This window comes from Anopheles bellator, chromosome 1 (genome assembly GCF_943735745.2).
Source record: "Anopheles bellator chromosome 1, idAnoBellAS_SP24_06.2, whole genome shotgun sequence".
Taxonomy (NCBI): Eukaryota; Metazoa; Arthropoda; class Insecta; order Diptera; family Culicidae; genus Anopheles; species Anopheles bellator.
In genome coordinates this window covers 49,953,866-49,977,248 of record NC_071285.1, presented here as the reverse complement: position 1 = coordinate 49,977,248, position 23,383 = coordinate 49,953,866, and the positions used below count along the sequence as shown (strand labels likewise).

General features: G+C 51.4%; 1 protein-coding gene across 1 annotated transcript; it reads left to right on the top strand.

Annotated features, from left to right (window-relative positions):
* The first annotated feature begins 3,863 nt into the window (after window positions 1-3,863).
* On the top strand, window positions 3,864-21,891 carry LOC131215785 (T-box transcription factor TBX6-like). Its single transcript, XM_058210182.1, has 5 exons — window positions 3,864-3,945; window positions 8,352-8,514; window positions 19,363-19,630; window positions 19,723-19,860; window positions 21,031-21,891. The coding sequence occupies exons 1-5, from the start codon at window positions 3,864-3,866 to the stop codon at window positions 21,889-21,891; spliced, it is 1,512 nt and encodes a 503-aa protein (XP_058066165.1).
* Window positions 21,892-23,383: the final 1,492 nt, after the last annotated feature.

Genomic DNA, 23,383 nt, shown 5'->3' with positions numbered 1-23,383 from the left:
GTTAGGCTCTAGACGTATTTTAATGACCATTATGATGTGCCAGAAAATTATTTTATGTTCTCTAGTCCGTCCAATTTTCCTAAATCCTTATGTAGTATGGCATCCTCTGTCTCAATGCCGCTGTCTCAATAACCCGTTCTAGGCTGTACAAAGAAGGTTTACGAGAGTCGACATCCCGAGACCCCCTTGCTTAACATTCGCCCGCTTTTAGATGGACGTTTAATATTTCATGCCATTTTCATAGTGAAACTATTAGCTTCTTGCTATTCAATATTCACTTGTCCACAGCTGAGCGGGACAAGGTCCTATTCGAAGCAGAGTTCGAAGCTCCTATGCAGGAGTTGGATGGTTACTTTAGTCAATCGTCCTCTAGTCTTCACGCTTTGTCAGTACCGAACTTTACTTATTTTTGTATTCAAATTTTCACACTCATTCTACGCTCTGCTCCCTATCTTATTGTAAAGTCTTAGTATCGTAGTTTTAAGTTTTTACTATTGTTATTCCTAACATTGACTTGTTGAATTAATTCGAAATAAATAAATAACAGTTGTAATATAGAAACATTCTTTTTTTTAAATGGTGGATCAAACAATTCGAGCCAACGTCTAATATTACAACTGTTTCGGGAACACTCGTTTAAGGCGCAACTCGAAAGCTACTCAAATCCCTTTATCGCGTTACCAGCACGCGCCCCGAAACATCGTTACACTTGTTTCCTCGTTCCCGGCGCACTCCATAAACGCATATCATATCTCCAACTAAAAACCGCCCCGAGAGAAGGGTGTCGGCGCCATTTTATCAACGGCACGGGCCCGAACCCGGGCACCCCAACCGCGGCCGCGGGTTTTATTTTCGTACCATCCGCGCGGCCCTCGGTGGAAAGTCCTCTTCGCCGCGTTGGGGACGGTACAACCTGCGCCGCCGCCACCGTCGGTTTCGGTTCGGTGAGCTTCCGAGAGTGCGGCGCGTGCTCGGCCAGGCGTTGAGGGACGACCGTGGCGTGCCCGCCGACCGTAACTGTGAAAGCGAACGCTCGTCACTAACGACGCCCGAATGTGTTGATAAGTAAAATTAGCTTTTTAAATCAAACGGATCGCGTGGCGCTGCCGGGTTGGGTGCACCGCGCACCGAGCCGCGTTAGCCGAGGCGGAAAAATGGGAAAATTGCTTCGCCGCGAGAGAGACGGCACCTTTTTTTGACACTACGCGGGTCCAGAACTCGGCCCCGACGGTAATGGAAGATGGCGCGCCCATCATCGAATCTAATTTTGAACCACGAAGCGATTCGAGCTCTTTCACCATCGTCTGTTTCGCAATCGCCGACTCGCGGGAAACTAATTTTCCGCCCGCTGGCATCCACGGTGGGAGCGAGTCTACAAATTGCGCGCAATTGGAAGCCAATTCGCCGGGACGCGCTGACGCTGATCGCACGTTGGGGACGCGGCCACGAGGCAGAACGCTAGGACGCCGGTAGGATTTTAATTAAAAACCCATAATTGACACCATAAATCACGCGACGGCGAGGCCTCACTCAATGTGTCGCACGGCTTTCGGGCCTTTTTGCGCAATTTGCCTGAGGAACCCGACCCAGGCAGCACGGTTTTAATCAATTAATGGTACGCAGCGCGCCAATCGATCGCAGCGGCACTAATGTGGCGCAATAAAAATGTGGCTAATGTTACGTCTGACACGTTAATTCATTTGAAACGGCCAGCGCAGGATATTGACGCCGGCGTCGGGTATTAGTGACGTCGCCAGTCGCCTTAATGGAATCACATAAATCATAATTTTCAACTGAATGCCTTCGTTTTGGATTTCTGTCTCTATCAATTGCGTTATTTCAATCATCTCCGTGTCACATCCGCACACAGGGTATTTGTTTTAAAAGGATTGGAGCATTCGAACTTCATGTCGATCCTTTCTTATATTCGAACGAATCGAATAAAGCGAAACGTTGGAATTTGTGCAATACAAAGATCGTGAGATATTAATCTGTTTTCGACTGGATTAGAGCTCAAATTCGAATGTAACTTACTCTTAATGAAGAATGATAAACTCTCTCTCTCTCTTACTTAATGATAAAGTGGATATTTGTGACTTATTATAATAAGAGGCTAAAAAGTGGTGGGAACCTGTTTCTTTGGTTCCAAAATTGGCCAGAAATCGGTCAAGAAGGTGTTAGCATTAATTTTTTGGGATGCGTAAAGAACTTTGTTTGTGTATTATTAGTAAACTAGTAAAACAATCAATTCTGAATTTTACTGTAACTTTTTAGACTAGGTGAAGGAGAAAATTCGTAAAAATAGACCCATTTTGCAGAAGAAGAAAATCCAGGATAATGCACCGTGCCACAAGAGCATTTTGACAATGCCAATCATCCATGAATTCAAGTTCGAATTGTTAGAGCATTCATATAACCCAGATTTGAGCTCTAGCGGCTTACTTCTTTTTTCAGACCCAAAAATAATTCATACGTGGAAACCAAATGATGAAGTCATAATAGCTGTGGAATCACACTTTGCAGCCCTTCTAGATTCTCACTTCAGGGATTGAATTCATAAATTGGAATCTCGTTGGAACAAATTGATGTTCAGGGAAACCATACTGAATAGTAAAGTGTATTTCAAACCATAAGATATCGAAGCGCCAAACTTATTGAACAGCCTGATAAGGTCTCCCTGTCAAACCGCCAAATCGACGGCGGCCATATTTTGAAACTCTTCCCCAACGCAAAACCGCCAGCGGACGCAAAAGGCAAGCGCAAGTCCTCCGAAGAAACCGCTGCCGGCTAATGGAGTCCGTCCCGTGGTCCGTGCGGGACGCGTGCGCCCGAAACATTTTCACGCCATTGCAAAACCTTCCAACTCGCTAGAAGATGGACAAAAAATCCTTCGAACGAGCATAAGAAGCATAAACGTGAGAGTGTGTGTGTGGGGTTGCTAAGGCGCACACCAAAGGGGGCGTTCCCACGGCCGGACCAATCGGTGCGCTTTTCTTCGGTTTTTCTTTGTGCTCGTGTGGCTGTGTGCGTTGGTTTGCGTCCTACACTTTGCACAAGAGATGGCCAACACCAACACCAGTCCAAATCCCACACACCATCAAACACGCACACACTACGAGCCAGTGGCCGGTTTGGTGGGGCAACCGGGGCTGGACGGAACAGGGTTGAAAGCATTGGCGAACCGCGAGTTCGACAAAGTGCGTTTCGCATACTCGTCCGCGGTTCGATCGTGTTCGTGTTCGTGCGAGAGAGGAAGGAAAGTCCCGAAAAAGCGTAGCAACTTTCTGCGAGAGGAGGTGGCGGTGGCGGAGGTCCCCGCGTGCCAAGTGGCCGAGCCGCGCGGACTTCGCGGCCCACGACGAAAGGGCGGCAGTTGAGAAGCGAATTGTTCCGTGACTGGACGTGAACACGGCTGGACGCGGGCGCGTTGTGATGCGACAGTAGGAAAACGAAGACGACATTTCCACCGGAAAACCGGTGGCCGATGCTGGAAGTGACGGCAGTGAACAAAATGGCCGTTGCGGGTAGTGCACCCCAAAATACTAGGTGGTTGTGAACGTTCCGCACTCATTTACGCACGAAATCCCGTGGCCGTGAAAAGTGTTACAATCCCCGGTCGAAGCGGGCCGATTGAGAGGATTCAGTTTCAGTCCCCGGCGCGGTGAAAAGTGATTTCGTTTTTTTCCGTGTTCACTGCAAAGTTGCGAAAAGGAAATAATTGGTGAAATTTGCCCCCAGCAGCCGACAGCCAAGGGTTTGTGAATTGTTGCAAAAATCGAGCATTGAAAAACGGTGGTGTGCCCATCGAACGCACCATCAAAGCCCACCTCGGCCAGCTCCCTGCCCCATCGGCGGCCGGCACCATGACCGATCTCATCGATTTGCGGATGCATCAGCACATCGCACACGAACTCTACCGACAGCAAATGTTGCAACGAATACCAGGTAAGCGCCCAGAGCCGTCCAGGCCAATGTTGCGTCCCAAATTGGACGGGGTTCTGATTGGAAATACGGACCCGAGAGGCAGCGAACGAGAGATGAGCGGCGACCGAGTAATTATGGGCCAAAAACCAACAAACTATCAGCAACGGCAGCAGCATGAGGACGTCGGATTCAGCGAAACGGACCCGGACGGCCGTTTGACAGATGCGTTCGACTGACAAATGATGGACGCCTCCCCTGCTGCTGCTCCTGCTGCGGTAAGGACGTGTCGCGCCCTCCGTCCGCCCTGCCCACAGAGCATCATTATCCTTCCGAACCGGAACCGGAGCCCGATCTCAGCCCACCGGTGTCAGCGGTGCGGTCAGCACCGCGGATCCGGCGAGGGGCAACGTGAAGAATCGACGAAAACATTTGTGAAAATTTGTACCCTTATCTGAACGGATGTGGTCGGTTAATGCGACCCCCGTCGACGCCGGCTGTGTGTTTGTTTTTCGAGGGAAAATTAGTCCCATCGAATACCAGAACCCGAACCTGAACCCCAATCGTTCATCTGTTGCTGTGCCCGGCGATCCTGGCGAGGATCCTCTCGATCGATCGACCCGAGGCTACGAAGGTCCCGGCGCGCCGTTTTCCCGAGCAAACATCTCGAAAATGATTAATAGTATCGCGTCCGTTCAGGGACCCATGTCCGCACATGTTGCACACGCGGTACGATACCTGTACGATCTTGCCCCGAGTTCGATGATCACCCCGAGAGTGGCCACGAGGATGCTCCGGTGATGGGAAATGTATAATTAATTCCACGCAGCGCCCCAAGACAATCCGTCAAATCCGGCTGCACTCGGAGCGATCGATCTAGACGTCACCGTTGACGTCACTGTTGCGCGGGAAGGACTTCGGTCGAGGGTCGAAAGCTTGGAAGCGGCGCCATGCGGGTGTTGTGGAATGTGGAACTGTGTGTGCCCTGTGTGCTTTCCATGCTTTGGTTTGCACTCATAAATCATAAAAAAAGATCGGGCTGTAGAATGCGGACGCGATCGGGACGATGTTGGGCAGTTGATAAGGGATGAGCATTTTCACCGGGTGAAAGTGTCGAGATCGTTTATCGGGACATCGGGTTTGTTTTACGAATCGCTACGGCTGACAGGAGAGATGTGTGGTGTTTGTCCGAGTTTCGTGTTTTATCTTGGAATGTTTCATCGACAGAAAACGGTTGATGAGCTGAGAAAGCGCACTCGGAACGGACGAATATAAACACTATAAGGGCACGGCTCATTGGGCTCAGCACTTAACACCATTCCATTAACGGAACAAAACCTTCTGCATTGTTTCTTATGCTCTTAAGCTTGTTTATTTTATATATTTATTTATCATTGTTAGAACGAACAGAGCACAGTTACGCACTAACTTACAGTTTCTCACTCAATTTAACGCAATTGTTAGGGTTCGAACTAACGTCTTTCGCATAGAAAGCCATTGATTGGCTCAGTAAGACCAGTGATCTACGGACGAACCACCTCTTAAGCTTGTTAAATCCACATAAATCTTATAAAACAAATTAGTTCTTTTGGAGGCAAATAATTAATTTTACAAGCTTTCTGTATAAACATTTCTTCATAAATATCTGATTTAAATTGTTCTTTTAAAAAATCAAGCTTTAAATGCCACTATTCTACCGTAAGCACGTAAAGCTGTGTATGATACGGTTTAATTCGCAATTCAATTTGAATTACGCTTCAATTAGCTTACCAAACGTGCTTAGAAAATGGTTTCCTTCACTCCAAACCATCTGGTGTGTCTGGTCGCCATCATCATCTTAAGTCTCCGCCGATCGACGATAAATGTGCGAAATAAAACGAGTCACACCCGGCGGCCGGAGAGCCAGCCCGCCATCGCCTTCGCTTCGGTCGGCCGGCTGGGTGGTCGGCGATGCAAAATAATTACCCCCTTGCGCCGGTGCGATAAGCAAGGAGGCACGCAACGGCACCGCGCGTCGTCCTCACGCACGAAAGTCGAGACCTTTCGGCTCTAATCTAGGGGAAAGCAAATGCGACCCATTGCGCGCTGGGACGGTCGGTCGTAAATTAACAACTTCACTCCAGCCCATCATCAGCACGTTTAATCGTTCCCAACATCGTCATCACTCATAACTGCACCGCGCATAGGTTCGGGAGGGGGCTTACCTACCGCACGGAGCCTGGAGCGGGACCTTTGCGGGGTTCCACGCCAGCCACGCTTTGTGTCGCACGATCGCGCCAATTCCGTGCGCCAGTTTCGTACGGGAACGTGTTTTCCATTGCCACACTTTGTAAGCAGCGTTTAATGGGCTTTGCATTACACGTCCTAGCAAATTTGATGATAGTCGCGCCGCGTTGGCGGCATGCGGCCGGCCGGACGAATCAATGTCATCTGTTGCGCCGCGCCGGGCTGAGGGTGTTCTCATGGCGGGGAAGCAATCGTAAATCAATTTCAGCACCTCCGCAGGCAGCACCTTCGTAGAGGTTAACTTTTATCGTCCGGCGACAATATGGAGGAAGTAATTCCGTCAATCAGCCAGGGCGCCAATAGCGCGCCCGACGAGTGGATCGTGTCACGCAAGTCGTGACACCAGCACATTTGAAGCGTTGGAACCATACAGAGGGACGATGGCCGTGTAACATAAATGTCTCGTCTCGTGCGCTCTGACTTTGCCCTCAGGAAGTGTCGCCTTTTCGCTGCACATAACGACATCATTTGGACCGTTCGTTGATTGAAATGAATCCTGTTTCTTTTTTCCTATTTTCTCAATCACATATCCAGTCCACGAAAATCCGTTTTCAATCTACTTCCCTCGACTGCAGCACCAAACTGATCTGATCTTGATGCCGAAAGCCCACCGAAATCAAATCGATTTCAATCGTGCATCCTTCTTGTTGTGTGTATTATTTCGTTCCTCGTCCCGGCCTTTTGGCCATTCTTCCGAGCTGTCTCGCTCATTCCTACTGCCCCTCGATCTCTTTATCATGCTTAATCCAAGCGCCACCCATGAAAGTTCGGCCGGATTGAGTCGAATGGCGCCTTGCAGTTTCTGCGCATTTCGCAATCGCTACGTCCTTCGGCGATCGTGTAAACGATCGAGCGATATGTCGGTACGTGTGTTCTTCCCCATTCTACGGCCGAGAAAGAGCGAGACAGGAAAGGGCCCCACAGGACTGGGGGCGACTCGTCGTCGTTGTCGCGGATGATTCTCCGTTTTATTCCTGGTTATGCTTTCTTCGCCGTGACGCACACGCTCACTACCTGGGGACGGATGGTCAACCCGGTTGGGCTTTGATACCGCGGCCTTCGGCGCACGATCGGCCACGCCACGCCAGGAAGATGATGTCCACACACCCGGTCCGACCCAAGCCGGGGCCGGCCCGGTGGAATGTGGATATGAATGTCTGTCTGGAAAATCGCCGGCGCCAAAGCCGCACGACGTGTAACAAGCACGAATTAATGATATAATTTTTTCTCTCTCTCTCTTCTCCACTCACGCCCTGATCCGATCCGCCACCGCCTCACTCCTTTTCGCCCCGTCTCGTGGCGAACCCCGTGAGACGAAATCATCTCCCTCGTGGGCCCTCTCGAAATAAATGACTATGAAATTTCCATTTTCACGGCTCATAATCCCTTCCGAGACAGGCGACCCGGGCCTGGGCCTCCGGTTTTTTTTTCTTCCTTCCTTCTCCGTTCTGCGCGGGGTGAAGGAAGGGCCGCCAGAGGCCCCCGACATGAGGAGCAGAAGAGAGATGGAAGAAACAAAGACACAGACTACATGAAAAGGAGAAACAAAAGAAAGACAACACAAGAAATAAACATCTAACGAACCTCATCGCGGCTCTGACAGGCCACTGACAAACTGGTTGAGCTTCTCATTTTTCCCTACCCGGCACCCTGCCCGCCCCGGTCACACAGAGTTTGGGTGGACGGCCACCTTTTTCTTAATACATTTCTTTCCTCTCGCGGTGCCCGGTTCCGTTCAGAACGAAGGTCCGACGGAAAAGGCAAACGCCGGGACCGTCGAACGGAACAGCTTCCAGCTTCGGATCGATCCACCGTCGTCATCGTCGCGCTCACCAAAAGACCCTAGACCTAATCGAATTGGGCTAATTATCTTTATTTAATTTTCTAATCACCGCCCGTGGACCGCTGAGATGCTGCGGATCGATTCTTGGGCCCCCCCTTTTTCGTGCCCTGCCGTTGGCTGTCGGGAAAGCCTAACGGGAAAATGGGAGGAAAATCACCACCAGCACCACTTTCAGTCACGTTAGGTTTGGCGGGCGGAAAGGAAAACTGCTGACAACCACTTAGTTGGGCGCGTTGCGTTTCCGGGCTTGGAGGCTTATTGACTCTCTCTCTCTCTCTGTCTCTCTCTGTGTGCTTTTCAGATCCGTTCCCAACGATGCTGCCGGTTCCGGTGCCATCGATGCATGCGATGGCTCTACCACCGCGTTACTCGCTGCCGGGCGTGGAGCTGAAGCTCCAGAACAAGGAACTGTGGCGAGAGTTTCACAAGATCGGCACCGAGATGATCATCACCAAGAGTGGACGGTAAGTAAGATGGGAGTTTGGGCAGCACTCCGTCACGGTACGGGAATGTGAGGATCACTCCTTCGATTTATTGAAGATCGTTCGTTGTCCCATTCCTGGTTGATAATTCAGCATTTCTTCCCTACCTTGGCCTAAGCCATAGAAAATAATAATACAACTCCGAAGAATGCTCAAAACAAAGCACCAAACGACACCTTCCACCTGTTGCACTCCGTTCGCTGGCAAAAAAAGGCTAAGCACCATTCACCAGAGGGGCGGAAGTGTCCTGGCGCCATCTGTGTTTGGTTCTGGCGACAAACGGTGCCCATGCTTTCATCGTCTCCCGAAACGGTTTGTTGTTTTTTGGCAAACTGCGGCCCTATAACCGCGCCAGGACACACTCGGGTCCGTTGGAAGTAAAATGGCGCCTCGCATTGTTTGTTTGTTCCGGGTCCACACCACGAACACCGACTGGTTGTGGTTTATTTTGTGTTTCGGGGCTTCGCGATTCGGTCCCACAGTTGTCCCGATGGCGTGGTATGCAAACGGACGTTCCCGCGATGGCCCCCGCTCTGTGGCGGAAGTTTGTTTGCGAAGGACACGCCACATTTCTTCGGGCATTGTTTTTGTTTACCCGTACCAAGTCCGATGGGAATTTTGGAACCATCAAGAGGTCCTGTTTAGTGGCCATGTTAACCGGGAAAAGTCAAACGATTGTCTCAAGTTTGTCTGTATAAATATTATTGTCTGCACTACAACGGTGCCACTCGAGAACTCGAGAGAAACTGGCTTGATGTATGTGCACAATGGCGCGTCCTTTAGGATGTGTGTGACACTCTTTATTTACAGGGACAGTCAATTATGAAGCTACTTGCCGTTTCTTCGGTGGATAACTCTTATTTTACATTGATAAAATTTAAGTTTGAATGTTATTTTGGTACATTTGTTCTGCTGGGCGTTGCTGGGACCATAAACTGTTGTTAAAAGCCGTCATGGCATCGTAAAGTGGGTCATATGGAGTTTGTAATCAGTAAGTAAGGACTAATGGTCAATATCCAATCAATTCCAGCTTAAGGAGAAGAGTTTTTGGACCAATAGAACCATTCCTACAATTTTAAGTTTTTTGGAGATCATAATCCAAAACCCAAATACTATATGCACTATGAGCTGGATAAGTTTTCTGATCGATTCTCGCTTTTGATTCATTTCAATTCAGTTTTGATGACCCAAATTTCAGTAGCTTCAGAAACAAACGCACAAAGAACTACAAAATCATCTTAAATCAGCCAGAGCTAGATCTAGAACAGCTAGATATTTGATGCCCAGTTCCTTGGCTATCAGATATGGTATTTCTGGTCAAAGGGTAACTCTTACAGCAACATGCAACCCTGAGGCTGATAAATAGGTGAATCAAACTGAAGATAAAAAGATGATTAAATATAGGACAGTGGCACTAAGCGGAATAGCCAAGCTAGTCGGGAATGTTGAAACTAAAAATGTATAGTAATGATTTGCAGAAACGGTTGCCTCATTTATATCAGTCGATGAAATGCATTTGATCAGCATCTCAAAAACTGAAAGCTCAAATGGACCCGCACGTCCAAATGCACGGATGGTTCCAATTGTCCCGACACGCCGCACACATTCATCCATCCATCATCCCAATCACTACCGGCCGCCGCCGATAACCGTCCCCAGTTATCTGATCCTTCGGGAGTCGGAACTCTCGATGGCCGTACCTGACGTGGCAACGGACAGTCCTACCCCAAATAAGCCACTAATCAAAACCCACCACCGAAATCCGCACCGGGGGGTGTTCCTACTTAAGATTCCTTTCGTCCCTCCGGGACAAAGGAGGCGATGTGTGATGAGATTATTTATGTCCTGGAACCCCATAATTAGCCGGAAGAAATATTTCCATTCATAATGCGCTACATTAAATATTGTGATAGTCCAGGCCCGATACAACCACGGATCCCATTTGTTTTCTCCCCATGCAATGGCGGCAGACACGGCCAGGGGACCGCTAATAAACGCGCCCACCGTCGTTCCCGGGGGTTGCGCTTGGAACCCCTCCGTCGCGGCTCGTTCACGTGGTCCGAACCGTGAAAGGCAAGTGTAAAGTTTATCACACATTTGCTGCGTGAGTGGTTCGTGAAAGCGATCCACGGGGCGATGGTGACCGGGGCCGGGTGGGACGGGTTGCGGGTTGCGTTTTAAGCAAACAACGGCCCGTAACCCGTGGGTCGGCCGGGAACCGGGAAGCACTTGACGCCAGGGCGCCGTCAGAATGAGGGCGAGATTTAGATTTTTGGAGGACTCCACGGTGCCTGGGAAACGACGACGACGCTAGCAACCCGTCCACCGAGCGGGCTTCGTGTCTAGGAATCAGCATGTGGTCCTGGCGCCCAAAAATATTTTATGCAGGCGGCCCAAGGCGCGGCCAGGGAACAGGGAAAAAACAAAAACAGGCCACGCTAGCGAAGGAACGGAACACAAGCGAAACAATTCGGACCCACCGAAGACCCTAGCGGCTCGAAGGCTCGGCTCGTTGTTTTTTCTTCTTCTCCCAGGGTCCAAATGTTGACTGAAACATGCCAACTGCGGCATGATGGACGAGGAACCGTGGCAAGCCACAAATGTTTGTATAATAAAGGGATGTCGAGTGCACCGTGGCGATGCTCAGGCCTCGACTGGCGCAACCTGTCCTGCGCTTGGCAGGATCACGCCGTGACGTGATAAATCGAAGCACAAGTGGTTCGCCAGCCCCGCAAGTGTCAAAGAGTTTAGTCCATAAAACGTGTCGCCAAAAATTTCCTAAACCGGGACCTTCTCCGTTGCCTTGTGTCAAGGGCGCTCACGACGGATGGTGTCATCTTCTGACACGATCTTTTTTATCGTGTCCGGAGGAAGGGGCGCATGAACTAGAGCAATCTGTCGGTGCGGTCGGTGCGCGACAAACCGTTTCGTAATAAATAATGTACCCGTCCCAACGGCCACAACATCCTTCGCGCGCCGACATGGGTTTCGGCTGTGACACTTGACTGACGGCACCACTGCTGGAGCAGATTGTGTTGCGATCGTAAATTCGGGCTAGAAAAAAGGGAAACCGTAAAGTTTACAGATCGATTTGTCGTTGATCTATTCCAGCAAGCCGTGAGCAAAGTATTGTCGCAGTTTTTGAAGCCATAGCATTTCATTTAAATTTAATACCAGCGTTTAACAGGGTTCTGCCGATAGCGAAACAAGTGGTGATCAGATGTATGTTCATATTTTTATCTGCCAAGATCAAGACAATATTGCCATAAATGAGACCATCTATGCTATCGAATGACAAAAAAGTGCAATTAGGTTGTACATGGCCCAATGTTTGTAATTAATCTTCTTTATAAGCTCATCATCGAAACATCTTACTTTAAAGTTTCTCCTTGGTTTCGCATGGTCCTTCGTTTAATTGACGAAACCTTACCGTACACTTAATTTAAATGCAATTTTTGATTAATCGCTCGCAGCTGCGTGCACTGTCGTCATAACACTTACACGAGTACGTTTTCAAGATGCCTGTGGCGTGTTCTGGCCCCGTTGACAATCGGCCACTCGTGTCGCGTCAGTCACACCACCGTGCGTGTCAATTCGGCACATTGCAAAACCAATCAATCAGGCCCCGTTCTGGCTCCCAAGGGGCCCAAAATAGAGGAAGAAGCCCGCTGCCATGCTTCAATTGGCCGGTGCTGCAAAAGGGATAAACAGTGTGTGGATGGATCGCGCTGTAATTAATAACCAATCGGAGCGCGAAAGGAAACGGGGCAAAACAATTCCCGTCCACGAGGACCCACGGCCTCACGGCCCATTAGTACTGATTTAATACTTCTCGCTCCGTGCAACCCCTAGCATTAGCCCGTCAGTCCCAGGCCTCTAACGAGTCGCGGTGCGCAAGACGGGAAGAAACCTAGACGTTAATAATGAGCCTAGGCGAGCACGGCATGGCACCCGCAAGCACCCCAACGGCAGCAGCAGCAGCATAAGACAAAGCCCACAAAGGAACACAAAAAGCGACCCGTGAAAATCATTTCTCTTCCCAGCGAAAGGGGGCGTCAATCGGGGGTCCCCGGCCCAGGGACTCTCCGGCGTCGCCCGTTTCTTTCCTTTTTTGTTAATACCTATAATCAAAGCCAACAGTAAACGCAAATACGCGCGTGATAAATGTGGCGCAGAGCATTTTTCACGTAATAAAATTATACGCACTCTTCGGAAATTCTCTGCCCCTCCCGTTCGGCTTCGCCATCAACCTGCAGCTCGCCTGTGTCGAAGGTGCAGAGTGTGGGAGACGGATTCATCCGATCGATTCCGGGGCCGGGGCCATAAATTCGTTCCCGATCGTTCCCGGGATCCTACCGGAAACCGTTAAAGGCCCGCGATTGGGATGCCCGCGGTTCTCAGTTCGGATCGGATCGGTTCCCAGCCCCAGCACGGTGCTCCGGCAGTGGACAGAATTGGAATACCGGCCGCTGGTCGGACCGCGACTAGATTTGATTTATGTGTATCCATTTCGGGCGCTCACCGAAAGCGCCCTCTCTGGGGAGCCATGGCCATCGGGGAGTGGACCCCACCTGACCGGGACTGGAGGCCGGTGGCTACTAATGAGCTGGTGGCAAACGTGCGGGGAAAACACACACAAACACAGGCGCGCGTCAGGCGGGCCCGCCCGCCGTACGGAGCATAAAACATAACCTGTTGCACCCCATAACGGCGGCCCGCCCGGATTGGGGGTCTCCACGTTGGAGCCACGGAGCTCGTGAATGAACCGGGCGTCGCCGTGGTGCCGGACGGGGCGGCCAAGGGAGATCCACGATAAATATCAATGGAGAGTGAACGAAACGAAAAAGGGGAAATAAAATGTTATTACCATGTTGGCGCCTCCCGGGCGAGCCTCCCGGGACGCACCGCGTGGCGCTTCACCGCCGCCGCCGTGTCCCCGCCCCCCCGTGAAGGAATCCCCTTCCCCCGCCAGAGACCGGAGTTTGCCCGGAGCACTGGTGGAATGTGTTTTTAATTTTTCAATTTTCAGAATTACCTGCTTCGTGGCCGTTCGTCGCTTGTTTCGGCGCTCGAGTCTTTCGTTTCGTTTCGTGGCCTTTCGCGCTCCGGCCGCTGGCGCTGGCGCGGGCGGTGTGAGGTGGTGGCCGCGCGCGGTGTCTGGAGCCACCAGCACACAGACACAGGCAGCGCCGCCAATCAAGCCGAGAACCCGTGGCCCGAGAACGAGCCGCGAGGCGCGCAGATAATTATCCGCCCCAAAAATAATAGTTGATTGTCAATAGGCGAGTGAGGAGCGGGTGATGCGCGGGTGGTTGAAGGCCGCGACATCAGCCCCATGCGTGGTGGGTGATGAGCCCCTCACACGCTAATCACGGTGGAAAACTGTGGAACCTCCAATGTGGGGCCTCCGAACCGAACCGGCAACCGAGCTTGTTAGTGATCGAGAAAATTTCCTACGCCGTCACACCTTGGCAGACGAAGAAGAAGAAGAAACGGAACCCGAAGGCAGAAACAAGAAATAACAAACAAACAAACAAAATATCCAATAATTTCGCCTGATTTGCCTCGATCATGGGTTGTTAAAGGGTGATTTTCGGGTTCCGCTCGAGCTCGGGGTTTTTGCTCTTCACTTTCGCGTTGCGTTGCGTTGTGGGTGGCTGGACCACTGGATGGTAACGGCGGGGTGGGTGGCGAAGGTGAGAAGATGCTCCATTCTTCTCACACAACTGCTCAATCAACTCGACGCCACGTCGTTACACTTAATACCCACCTCGGCGGGCTCGGGCCTCGCGAGTTTCGGTTGATTGAATTGATTGTTCTTGTGCAGCCGTACCAGCGGGGACGGACAATTTTTCCGGCCAAGGCAGGCCAAGGCTGGACCTCAAATCCTGCGCGATTGATGTCTGGGATCTCACCAGTGCAACCGAACCGAACACAAATCAACACCTCAAAAAGGTGGGCCCAAAGAACGGTGTGCAGAACCGTGGCAACCGGTGGCCTGTCCCGGACACCACGGGAACGGAGCGCGACCGGAAAAGCGCGTGGTTCCGCGGGTGTGTCTGGGTGCGCGGGTGCGGGAGCCCCAAAATGTAAACAGACAATTATTTACTTCTAACCAAATCATCCCCGGTAATTGTAATTCGAATGTGTTGATTGTATGTAATTTTCCACACTTCGCTAATTGGGAAGCAATTATTGCGTCGAAATAATGGGGAAACGAACCGAAAAAAAAAGCAAAACAATAACCACCCGAGTTCCCGGGGTCCCTCCCGGGGGAACTCTCGCGGGCGATGGGCCGCGCGGGAAATCGTTTGCCCGGCGCTTGGTCGAAAAAAGTAATCATAAAATAAATGGACACTTGAAAAGGTGCTCATTTGCCCGTTGTCGAATGATTGTTTGTTGAGCTCTGCCGATTGCTTGGCGTGGACTGGCCCGTCCCGGCTGGCATCGAACAGCGTTTTGGCGATCGTCTAGCCTAGGAACAATTCGGGGGGACCATCGCTCACCCCGAGCAGCAGATGATCGGAGGAACATGATCGGGATCACGTTGCATGATTGATAGGAAAATTATTGCATATTTATTGTAAAACAAACAAGTGCTGGCCACCCAGCTGATGGGCGGCCACCTGAAGGCATCCGTTCGGGGCGTCCAACGGTTCATCTGTCACGTGGTCTCGCACATCTGCCACCGCTGAAGCGGTCGCTCCCAATTAGTACATACACATTCCTGGGCCTGCCAGTTGGGGCTCGCTTTAAAAGGCGCTGACATGGCGTCTGCTTCGGACCCGAACTCACCCGATCGTTGCAAAAAAATAAACAGCAAACCACCATCTACTGATTGGTTTGATATCGCGATCGAGCCAATTTGCAGTACATACACCCCGAAAAATGCATTATTCATGGGCGCGCGCCAGGCAAGCTGGCGACGAGCCATCACTTGGCTGACATATTAACTTGCCACTTGGCGCACTCGGGCAGCCGCGTTACTCGTACCGAACCGTTCTCTTATTGAGAGGAGACTTTGGCTCGATGTTGGATCGAAACATTAATTTCACAGCCAGCAAATCGTACGGTTTGTGGATTTTCGTGAATCTCTCTGTGCTCGCCGAGGCAAACGAGCTCGTCTCACTTGATGCGACACTTTCTTGACACCTTGTCCGCCAGTCAGCCAGCGGTTCTTTGATGGCCCACTCTGTGGTCCGTTTTTCCACTACCCAGCCATTCATAAATGAAACATGGGGCCGCGCGAGTGGCATTGGTCACCAGACACCTTCTCCAGAGGGATGCTGAACGAGCATGCGCTGCGGCTGCCTTTTTTGCACGATCGTTCGCCCATCGAGACCGATCAGCCACCGATTACTTGGATCCCATTCCGTGTCCCTCAACGGTCGTGACAAAGCGCCCTCGGAAGCGCTCCAACGGAAGGCGCTACATGCGCTACCAAACGATCGCGTCACGCTCCGTCGGTGCCGTGCCGGGTGTGTGGTTAGCGAGTGTGGATCGCGTTACGTTTTAAACAACTTAAAATTACGCTTATCAGCATCGGGGACCTGGGACGAGTCGCTCCCGTTGCCGGGTATCGAATGTCGCTGCGGCTAAAGACCGTTGACGCAACTTTGTTAGTTCCACCTGAAGCGGTGCTTCCGAGGTGCGTCCTTTGTGTGAGTTATTAAAAATTTTATCCTACAGGGTGATCCACCTAGTGTTTGGATTTTAAACTACCAATTGCTTTACTTTTAAAGTGTCAAACTTTTTTTCTGGAAATTGTAAGCTTTTAGCAAAAACTTTGACAAAAACGAAGTTACAGAACGTTGGGAAATATTTAGGACTTTTTCCAAAGTCGTTAGTCTTCAACTCAAACCTTACGAAATTGTAAAACCTCGTCTCATTTAAGTTAATTTCCTCCTCGGTGATTATGTTAATAAGCAGATATGATGTGAACCGAAGAATATGTTCTTTGGCGGAATTGAAGCTGAAAACTTGGACGACATTTGGTTTCAACAGGAGGACACTACACAGCGACACAGCGACAGCCACAATCAATAGTTTGCGCTCCATCTTCGGAATCCAAAAATTAGATCTGAACCACTCTATACATTTAACTAGAAGGAAGTTTATTCGGAGGATTGATTTAATTTCATTCAACAACACCCCTTTAAGTAAATTTAATTTTTTACATGCAAACCGACTGGCACGGGAGCCGGTGAAAAACTACACCCCTCTGTGGGAGGCCCAAACCGGTGGGCGCAGGCGACGGACCGACATAAAACTAACAAACCTATTTGTTACGCTGTATTATATGATCCCCCGGGACTTGGCTCGAATCGGTTCGTTACAACCCACCGCAAGCCTCGAGCCTCGTTCTGCGGTTTGATTTATGCCATCGCGCAGCTCCGGGCCGGCCGCGTTTTCCATTTTGCCGTCCGGCGCCCGTCTTGGCGCCACGGAGAAATTTCGTCTCGGCGGGGGGGCGATGCGGGCCCTCGGAGGCTCCCCGATTGGTGCATCGTTCCGCTGCGTCCGGCTACCGAGTATCGCGCCATCCGCGCAGTCGGCTGTATGTAAATGCAACCGCTTTGGGCAGCGCAAAGGTAAACAAAACGTTGCCTCCAAATGCGCCGCGCGCCCTTCGCCGGCCCAGTGCCGGCCAATTTGGCGGAATGTCTTCCTTTCGCGCGGGCGCGCACCGTCAAGGCTTCCCTTGTGGTTGATCCGCGACCAGCTGGTGGGCCGCAGCGTCGATCCGCGGGACCGGTATCGTCTTGGTCCGGTCACCGTGCGAGACCAGACGAGAGGCCCGTCGAAGGGCTTCTGGTTAGCCCCGTCGCGGCCGGCCGTGCTGGGGGAAAATTTGTGAAAACGTATCATTAAAATTGATTTGTAGCGATGAAATAATAATTTAGCAGAGAGCCTGAAATTATACGGCTAGCGAGGGCTCCCCAAAACCCAGGGCTCCTCGCACAAGGATGGGGCGCGTCTCGCGCGAAAGACAATGAGCTGGGCGCGAGAGAGGACACCGCAAACGCACACATGCACGAGGAGCGAGAAAAACGGCCTCACAGCTCGCCACCAATAAGCCCTCGTTAGCATTATGCCTTTCCAGCCGCGGGTTTTTGTTGCTGTTGGTTTTTCTCGACGGCATCCTCGACGTCGAGATGACGCACGTTGTGTGGTTTTTGCTTCTTCGTTTCTGTTTTTTTCTTTCCAGCAGCATTGGCCACACCACACGCAGGCTCATGGTTCCGTTTTTCTCTCTCCTTTTGTTTGGGTGGCTAAAATTGGAGCCCGCCCGGTGGCCCTCGGGGCGAAGCATTATCGTGCCCTCGTGCCTCGCGACCAGGCCACCGCCAGGCCGCTGCCGGTTTTTAGGGGGTACGGCCGCGAGGGGCCGTAAATCTCGCAACGACACTCCGCGGGGCCCGCGGTGGCGTAAATTTAAAAGATCACCTGTTGACGTCTTGATGTCGACGTCGGGACAGAACGAGGTTTGTTTTGGATTTTCTGTTTTTTCGGTCGTTTTGCCCGGGTCCGGCTGGGAAACGGGAATCGTAATCGATGTTACACACCGTAGGCCGAGATGAGTGTGCGTCGACGTAACGTGGCCAGAGTCTGACAATAACAAGCAATTCCCATTGAAGTACTAACCATACACAACATAGCTTAGTTTCGGCTTAGTATAAATGAAGTTGATTGGCATGATAGTAGTCGTAATAACGCCCAGGAGCTAAAAATCGACCACAAAACAGTTTTAAACGATTTACGCAGGGTTTGTTTCAAACAGAAGCTCGATGTTTAGGAGCCACACCAACTACTACCAAAAACTATGATGGATCGAATTTCCATCTGCGAGGCTTTGATCAAACGGAATGAGAAATAGTTCATATCACAGCGTGGCGAAGCAGCTCAAACTGGGGTCAAAGCAGGGCTCACGGCCAGGGAGATTCTACTCTTTATTTGATGGGGATTCAAAGGACTCATTTATTATTAGTCCCTGCCGTATGGCCAAACACTAAATTCAAGTCTCTACTGTTAGCAAGTCGACCGCTTGAAGAAAGCGATTGATCAGAAACGGCCATAATTGGCCATACAAAAAGGTGTTCCGTCAGGACAACGGAAGATATTTAATTATTATTTAATTATTTAATTATTAAAAATGTTCGCCAATGGCTTAACAAATTCAGCTTACGTACTAAGGACTTAAATACTAGGGGCAAATGAAGAGATATGTAATGACTTGCCTGAAACTCCTAGAGCTTGTATGAGAAGTTTGAATGCGTCCAGCATATATTCCGGACCTGAAAATGCATTTTTGTATTGCGAAATTTCCTGAATGATAAGAAATTGGGATCAAGGAGATCACTAGAGTTTTTCGCCAGTAAAGACCAAAACTGCTATGAGGCAGGTATTATGAAGATAGCTTTAAAATGGCAACACATTTTACATCGAAACGGTGCATATTTGACGCAAATCGGATCATCGGAAACATCTTAAATTTCTGTTTCCCCAACCGAACAATATCGCCTAGGAAGAATTGATGGTCGGCTGAATCCATTTCAATATTGGGCAATGAATCGATACAAGATTCATCCCTCCCTCTTAGTGACTACCACACTTGCGGGTTCCAAACATTGACCGCCCGAATCACGACATCAATGCTCCTGGGCATAATGATAGCTCGAAGATCACCGTCGATTACGCCATACCCACATACGCTTCCGACTTCCGCCCGCGAAGGGCGCTTTGGGCGTGAAGGAAAATTTCTCAAACATCTTTATTCCAACTCTCTCTCATTCTCTCCCTCTCCCTCTCACTCTCTTTCTCTCTCTGTAGCCGAATGTTTCCGTCGATGCGCCTAACGGTGGACGGGCTGGATGCGGACACAAATTACTGCGTGCTGCTCGAGATGATGCCCATTAGCGACTGTCGGTTCAAGTTCAGTGGCTCGCAGTGGGTACCGGCGGGCGGGGCCGAACCCCAGAGCCCCCAGCGCTTCTGCCTGCACCCGGACAGTCCGGCCCTCGGTACCCACTGGGCCTCCCAGCCGATCGTCTTCAACAAGGTGAAGCTCACGAACAACACGCTCGACAATAATGGCCACGTAAGTGATACGAAAGGACATTCCCATGGAGCCCTGGGGCCAACCAATCGGGTTTTAAATGACGTCCACGGTTTCGGTTTCGATTTACACAGGTCGTACTCACCAGCATGCACAAGTACCAGCCACGGATCCACATCATCCGCACCTCGGACCCATCGCAGATTCCCTGGGCCGCCCAGCAAGCGTTCGTCTTTCCGGAAACCGAGTTCGTCGCCGTAACGGCCTATCAGGTTAGTTGTTTGGGGGTGGGTGGTTCGAAGACTTGTGGGGGTATTATCACAGATTGAACAGATAATTAATTTGAAACGTTATCGTGTGGTAAATCACGAACCCTTTTAAAAGGACCAGAATTGCTTAATCTTGGTTCAACTTCCTCGTGATATTTTTGTGAACATTTCGTGATCATTTCGCCGCAAACTCCACCCATTTCGACCATCGCCTGACTTCTGACCCATGTGACTTCTGGCTATTCGCTAAACTCAAAAGGCTATACCGCTCCGTGGACACCTTTTTCAGTTAAGGTAGTAGCCGAAACGAAGAATGTGTTCAAGGCTACTTATCAACAGAACTTTTCTGACCGTTTCGAAAATTGGAACCAACCCAAAAAAGAGATTTATTGCATAAACTTACTTTAAAAGAAACGACATAGATTTAGAAGAATTAAAAATGAATTTTCAAAGTAATTCGCGCGAATTACCAAACTCCTTTGGCCACCGTAGTAATTGTAAAACCATCGGTGGGCTGGCCGAATGTAGTCGTAAATCGGTTCAGCGGCCGCCATTTCGTTGCCCGAAACTCCAGACCAAAACATAGCTCAGCCCCCAATCCTGTCCCCAGCCTTTCACCTAACTCCGTTCCCGGTCCCACCCGATCCGGTGATGGCGGCACCGTCTTTTGACCATCGAAACCACCCCGTGCCACTCCGCTTCCTTTGATCGATCTCGCCGGCGGCGTCGGGTTGACAAACCGGAAAGCCCAAGGTGGGGGGAATGCGTCGTGGATCGAAAAACATGATATTGGCCGCCGTGATCCGTCATGTCGCGGGGTCCTGGTGTCGCGCGGAGCCAGAAAACAGGATTGACATCGATCTTCGGGCGGCTCACCGCGATGACTGATTGGTGGCTATCGGTGGGCTTAGCGGTGGGCATGCTGTACGCCCGCCGCTAATGCTCACTAAAGATCTTAATTATGAGACGTCCGTGCCGCGCCGGCACCTTTCCCCCAAACCCCCTCGTGACCAACGCACCTTCGCTTTGATGCATAATCCCATTTCGGCTTATCGACGCGGCCATTGCGCCGGACGGGAGTCCCCAATGGCCCCAATGGACATTTTCTGACATCTTTTCTGTTCTCCCTCTCGCTCTCTCTCTCTCACTCTCTTTCCCTCTCGTGGCCCTCAGAACGATCGCATCACGAAGCTGAAGATCGATAACAACCCGTTCGCCAAGGGATTCCGCGAGACGGGCCAGTCGCGCTGCAAGCGCAAGATGGGCTGCAATGCATCAACGTCATCCTCGTCCTCGTCGGGCGGCGGAGACGGCACCGGTGGTGGCGGTGGTGCCGACGGTGGTGGACAGCTGACGGACGATGAGGATCGCCACGAGCACGAGCAGCTCGGCAAGCGGCCCCGATCCGACGGTGGATCGCCGGATCCTTTACGGCAGCAACCGATGCGACACCTGCCACCGACCGGCCCGGAGATGCTGCTCATGCGCCACTACAACCAGATGTTCAACCCGGGCTGGATGGACCTCATGCTGCCGTACTTTGCCCGCCAACCGCCCTACCTGCCACACGGCCACCCGCAGCACCCGCCGCAGAGTCATCACCATCATTCGCACCATCACCAACATCCGCACCACCATCAGCATCCGCCCGGGATGGCCGGGTCACCGTTTCATCCGTTTGGCCACCATCCGGGCAGCCACCCGACCGCCATCCCTCCCGTGGTGTCACCGGCCCACTCCAATCCGGAATCGGTGGACGGGCGATCATCAGCGTTCAGTGCCGGGCCGGCCGGGCCGGGCAGCGATCAGGAGTCGGCCACGGGTGAACGGCCTCCGACGAGTCCTGCCGGATCTCCGCGGCCCACCATACACCGACCGGCGGCCATCAGGCCACCGGCCTCGCCGCTGGAAGCGAGCCCCGGTTCCTTGCCGGGTCCGGCCGTGGAACCGGGCGAAGTGGAAGCGGCCGCCGATGGGACCGGTGACGCGGATCGGAAGATCAACTTCAGTATCGCCTCCATTCTGTTGCTCTAGCGAAAGGGGGGCGGGCGGGCGCCCGCCTCTAGTCTAGTCTAGGAGTCTCCGGGAGTCGGAGCGGTACGAGAGAAATAGCCTGTGCCTTAGGTAGTGCGTGCTGCAGCTGCAAGGACAGCCCCATGAGACAGAGGTCCTGCAGACGGCACGCGAAAGCTATCGAAATAACTAAATAAACCTGTAGAACGATCAATACCCCGGAACACTCCAGATGGGATGAGCCCATGCCGTCCGCTTTGCTTTGTCTTTGGCTTTGGCCGCAAACGATCCGAATCAGCCGAACGATGAGCCCTCTTCGGTGAGTATCCTTTTAGGCACCGCAAGCATAATGCCGGGCACTCGAGAACCTTTCTTCTTCGGGCGGCGTGGCGCACGGTGGCCCAGGTGAGTCTTTTCTTTCGGGGCTCACCCGAATCCTGCGCCCTCGAGCAACGGTAGCGCTTTTCTTCGCCAAATCACCGAAAGAAAGACGCAAGACGGAGGCCAAACGAAGAGGCCGGGACAAATATTTGCCCCGCACGACAAAGCGCGACCACTTGAGGACACTATGCTCTATGGACCCTGTGCCAGTGCCGATGACCAGATCCCGGTAGGCCACTTAGGCCTAATGGGACTTAGAATTTGTCGTCTAATTGTCATCTCCCGGGACCGGTCAGCTTAATCGGCTTGCGTGTGGCACCGGGCCCAGGCACCGCCAGCCGACGGAGCCGATTAGCAAACCCGGGGGCACCCGGGGCCACGGTTGATCCTGCCACGATCCTGCCACGAGTTCAAGTGCGTATGCGGCCCCGTTTTGTTTCGAAATAATGAAATCCACTCGAAACCGGAGCCAGATACCATTATTATGTTAATTCGAAACCTTAATCCTGTTTAATGCAGACTAGGGCCTGGCTTCGGTGGGCTTTACTTTCGGCGGCGTTTGTGTTGTGAAAGGGCCACCGTGCTACCCTTTTGATTGTGGTCCATTCTTCGGGCAGCTTTCTGTCTCTCTGGCTCGGGCACCATGCCACGGATCACGGCCCATAATGCTCGGCCTAAGACGATGCAGGTCTTAAGTGCCACGCTGCCAAGGAACGTTTTGTTTTCTGGACGACGTTTTTGCTACTGTGTGTCCTGAGGGCGCACGGAGAAAATGAGATTTAAAAAATAAACACAAAATCACTATATCAAGAGACGGCCAAAGATGCTTTTCTCAAAGAGGACATACAGGTGGTCAGTATGAATCGTTTTGATTTAAAAGAAACTAGCCTCGCCTTCGGGACTGGTTTGTGATGTGCCGCTGCCGGTTCATAAAATCCTCTCTTCGATCTTTTATCATTCGGGACCTTCTGCTGGACATGCCACATTTTACTGTCTGTTTCGTCACCATCAACACCTTTTTATCGACTCCCTTCCCAGCTGTTCCTGAAAGTTCCCGGTCGTCCTGCGGCGCGAGTGAACCTGAACGAATTCGATTCCGAACTTCACGCCTTCGCGCCGCACACCGTAACAC

What these genes read in the sequence shown, in the direction of transcription:
- LOC131215785 (XM_058210182.1), top strand. Translation starts at nt 3,864, where the DNA reads ATGACCGATCTCATCGATTTGCGGATGCATCAGCACATCGCACACGAA. An exon ending in AATGTTGCAACGAATACCAG is followed by an intron (nt 3,946 to 8,351) that starts GTAAGCGCCCAG and finishes TGTGCTTTTCAG; the next exon opens with ATCCGTTCCCAACGATGCTG. An exon ending in TCGCCGTAACGGCCTATCAG is followed by an intron (nt 19,861 to 21,030) that starts GTTAGTTGTTTG and finishes CGTGGCCCTCAG; the next exon opens with AACGATCGCATCACGAAGCT.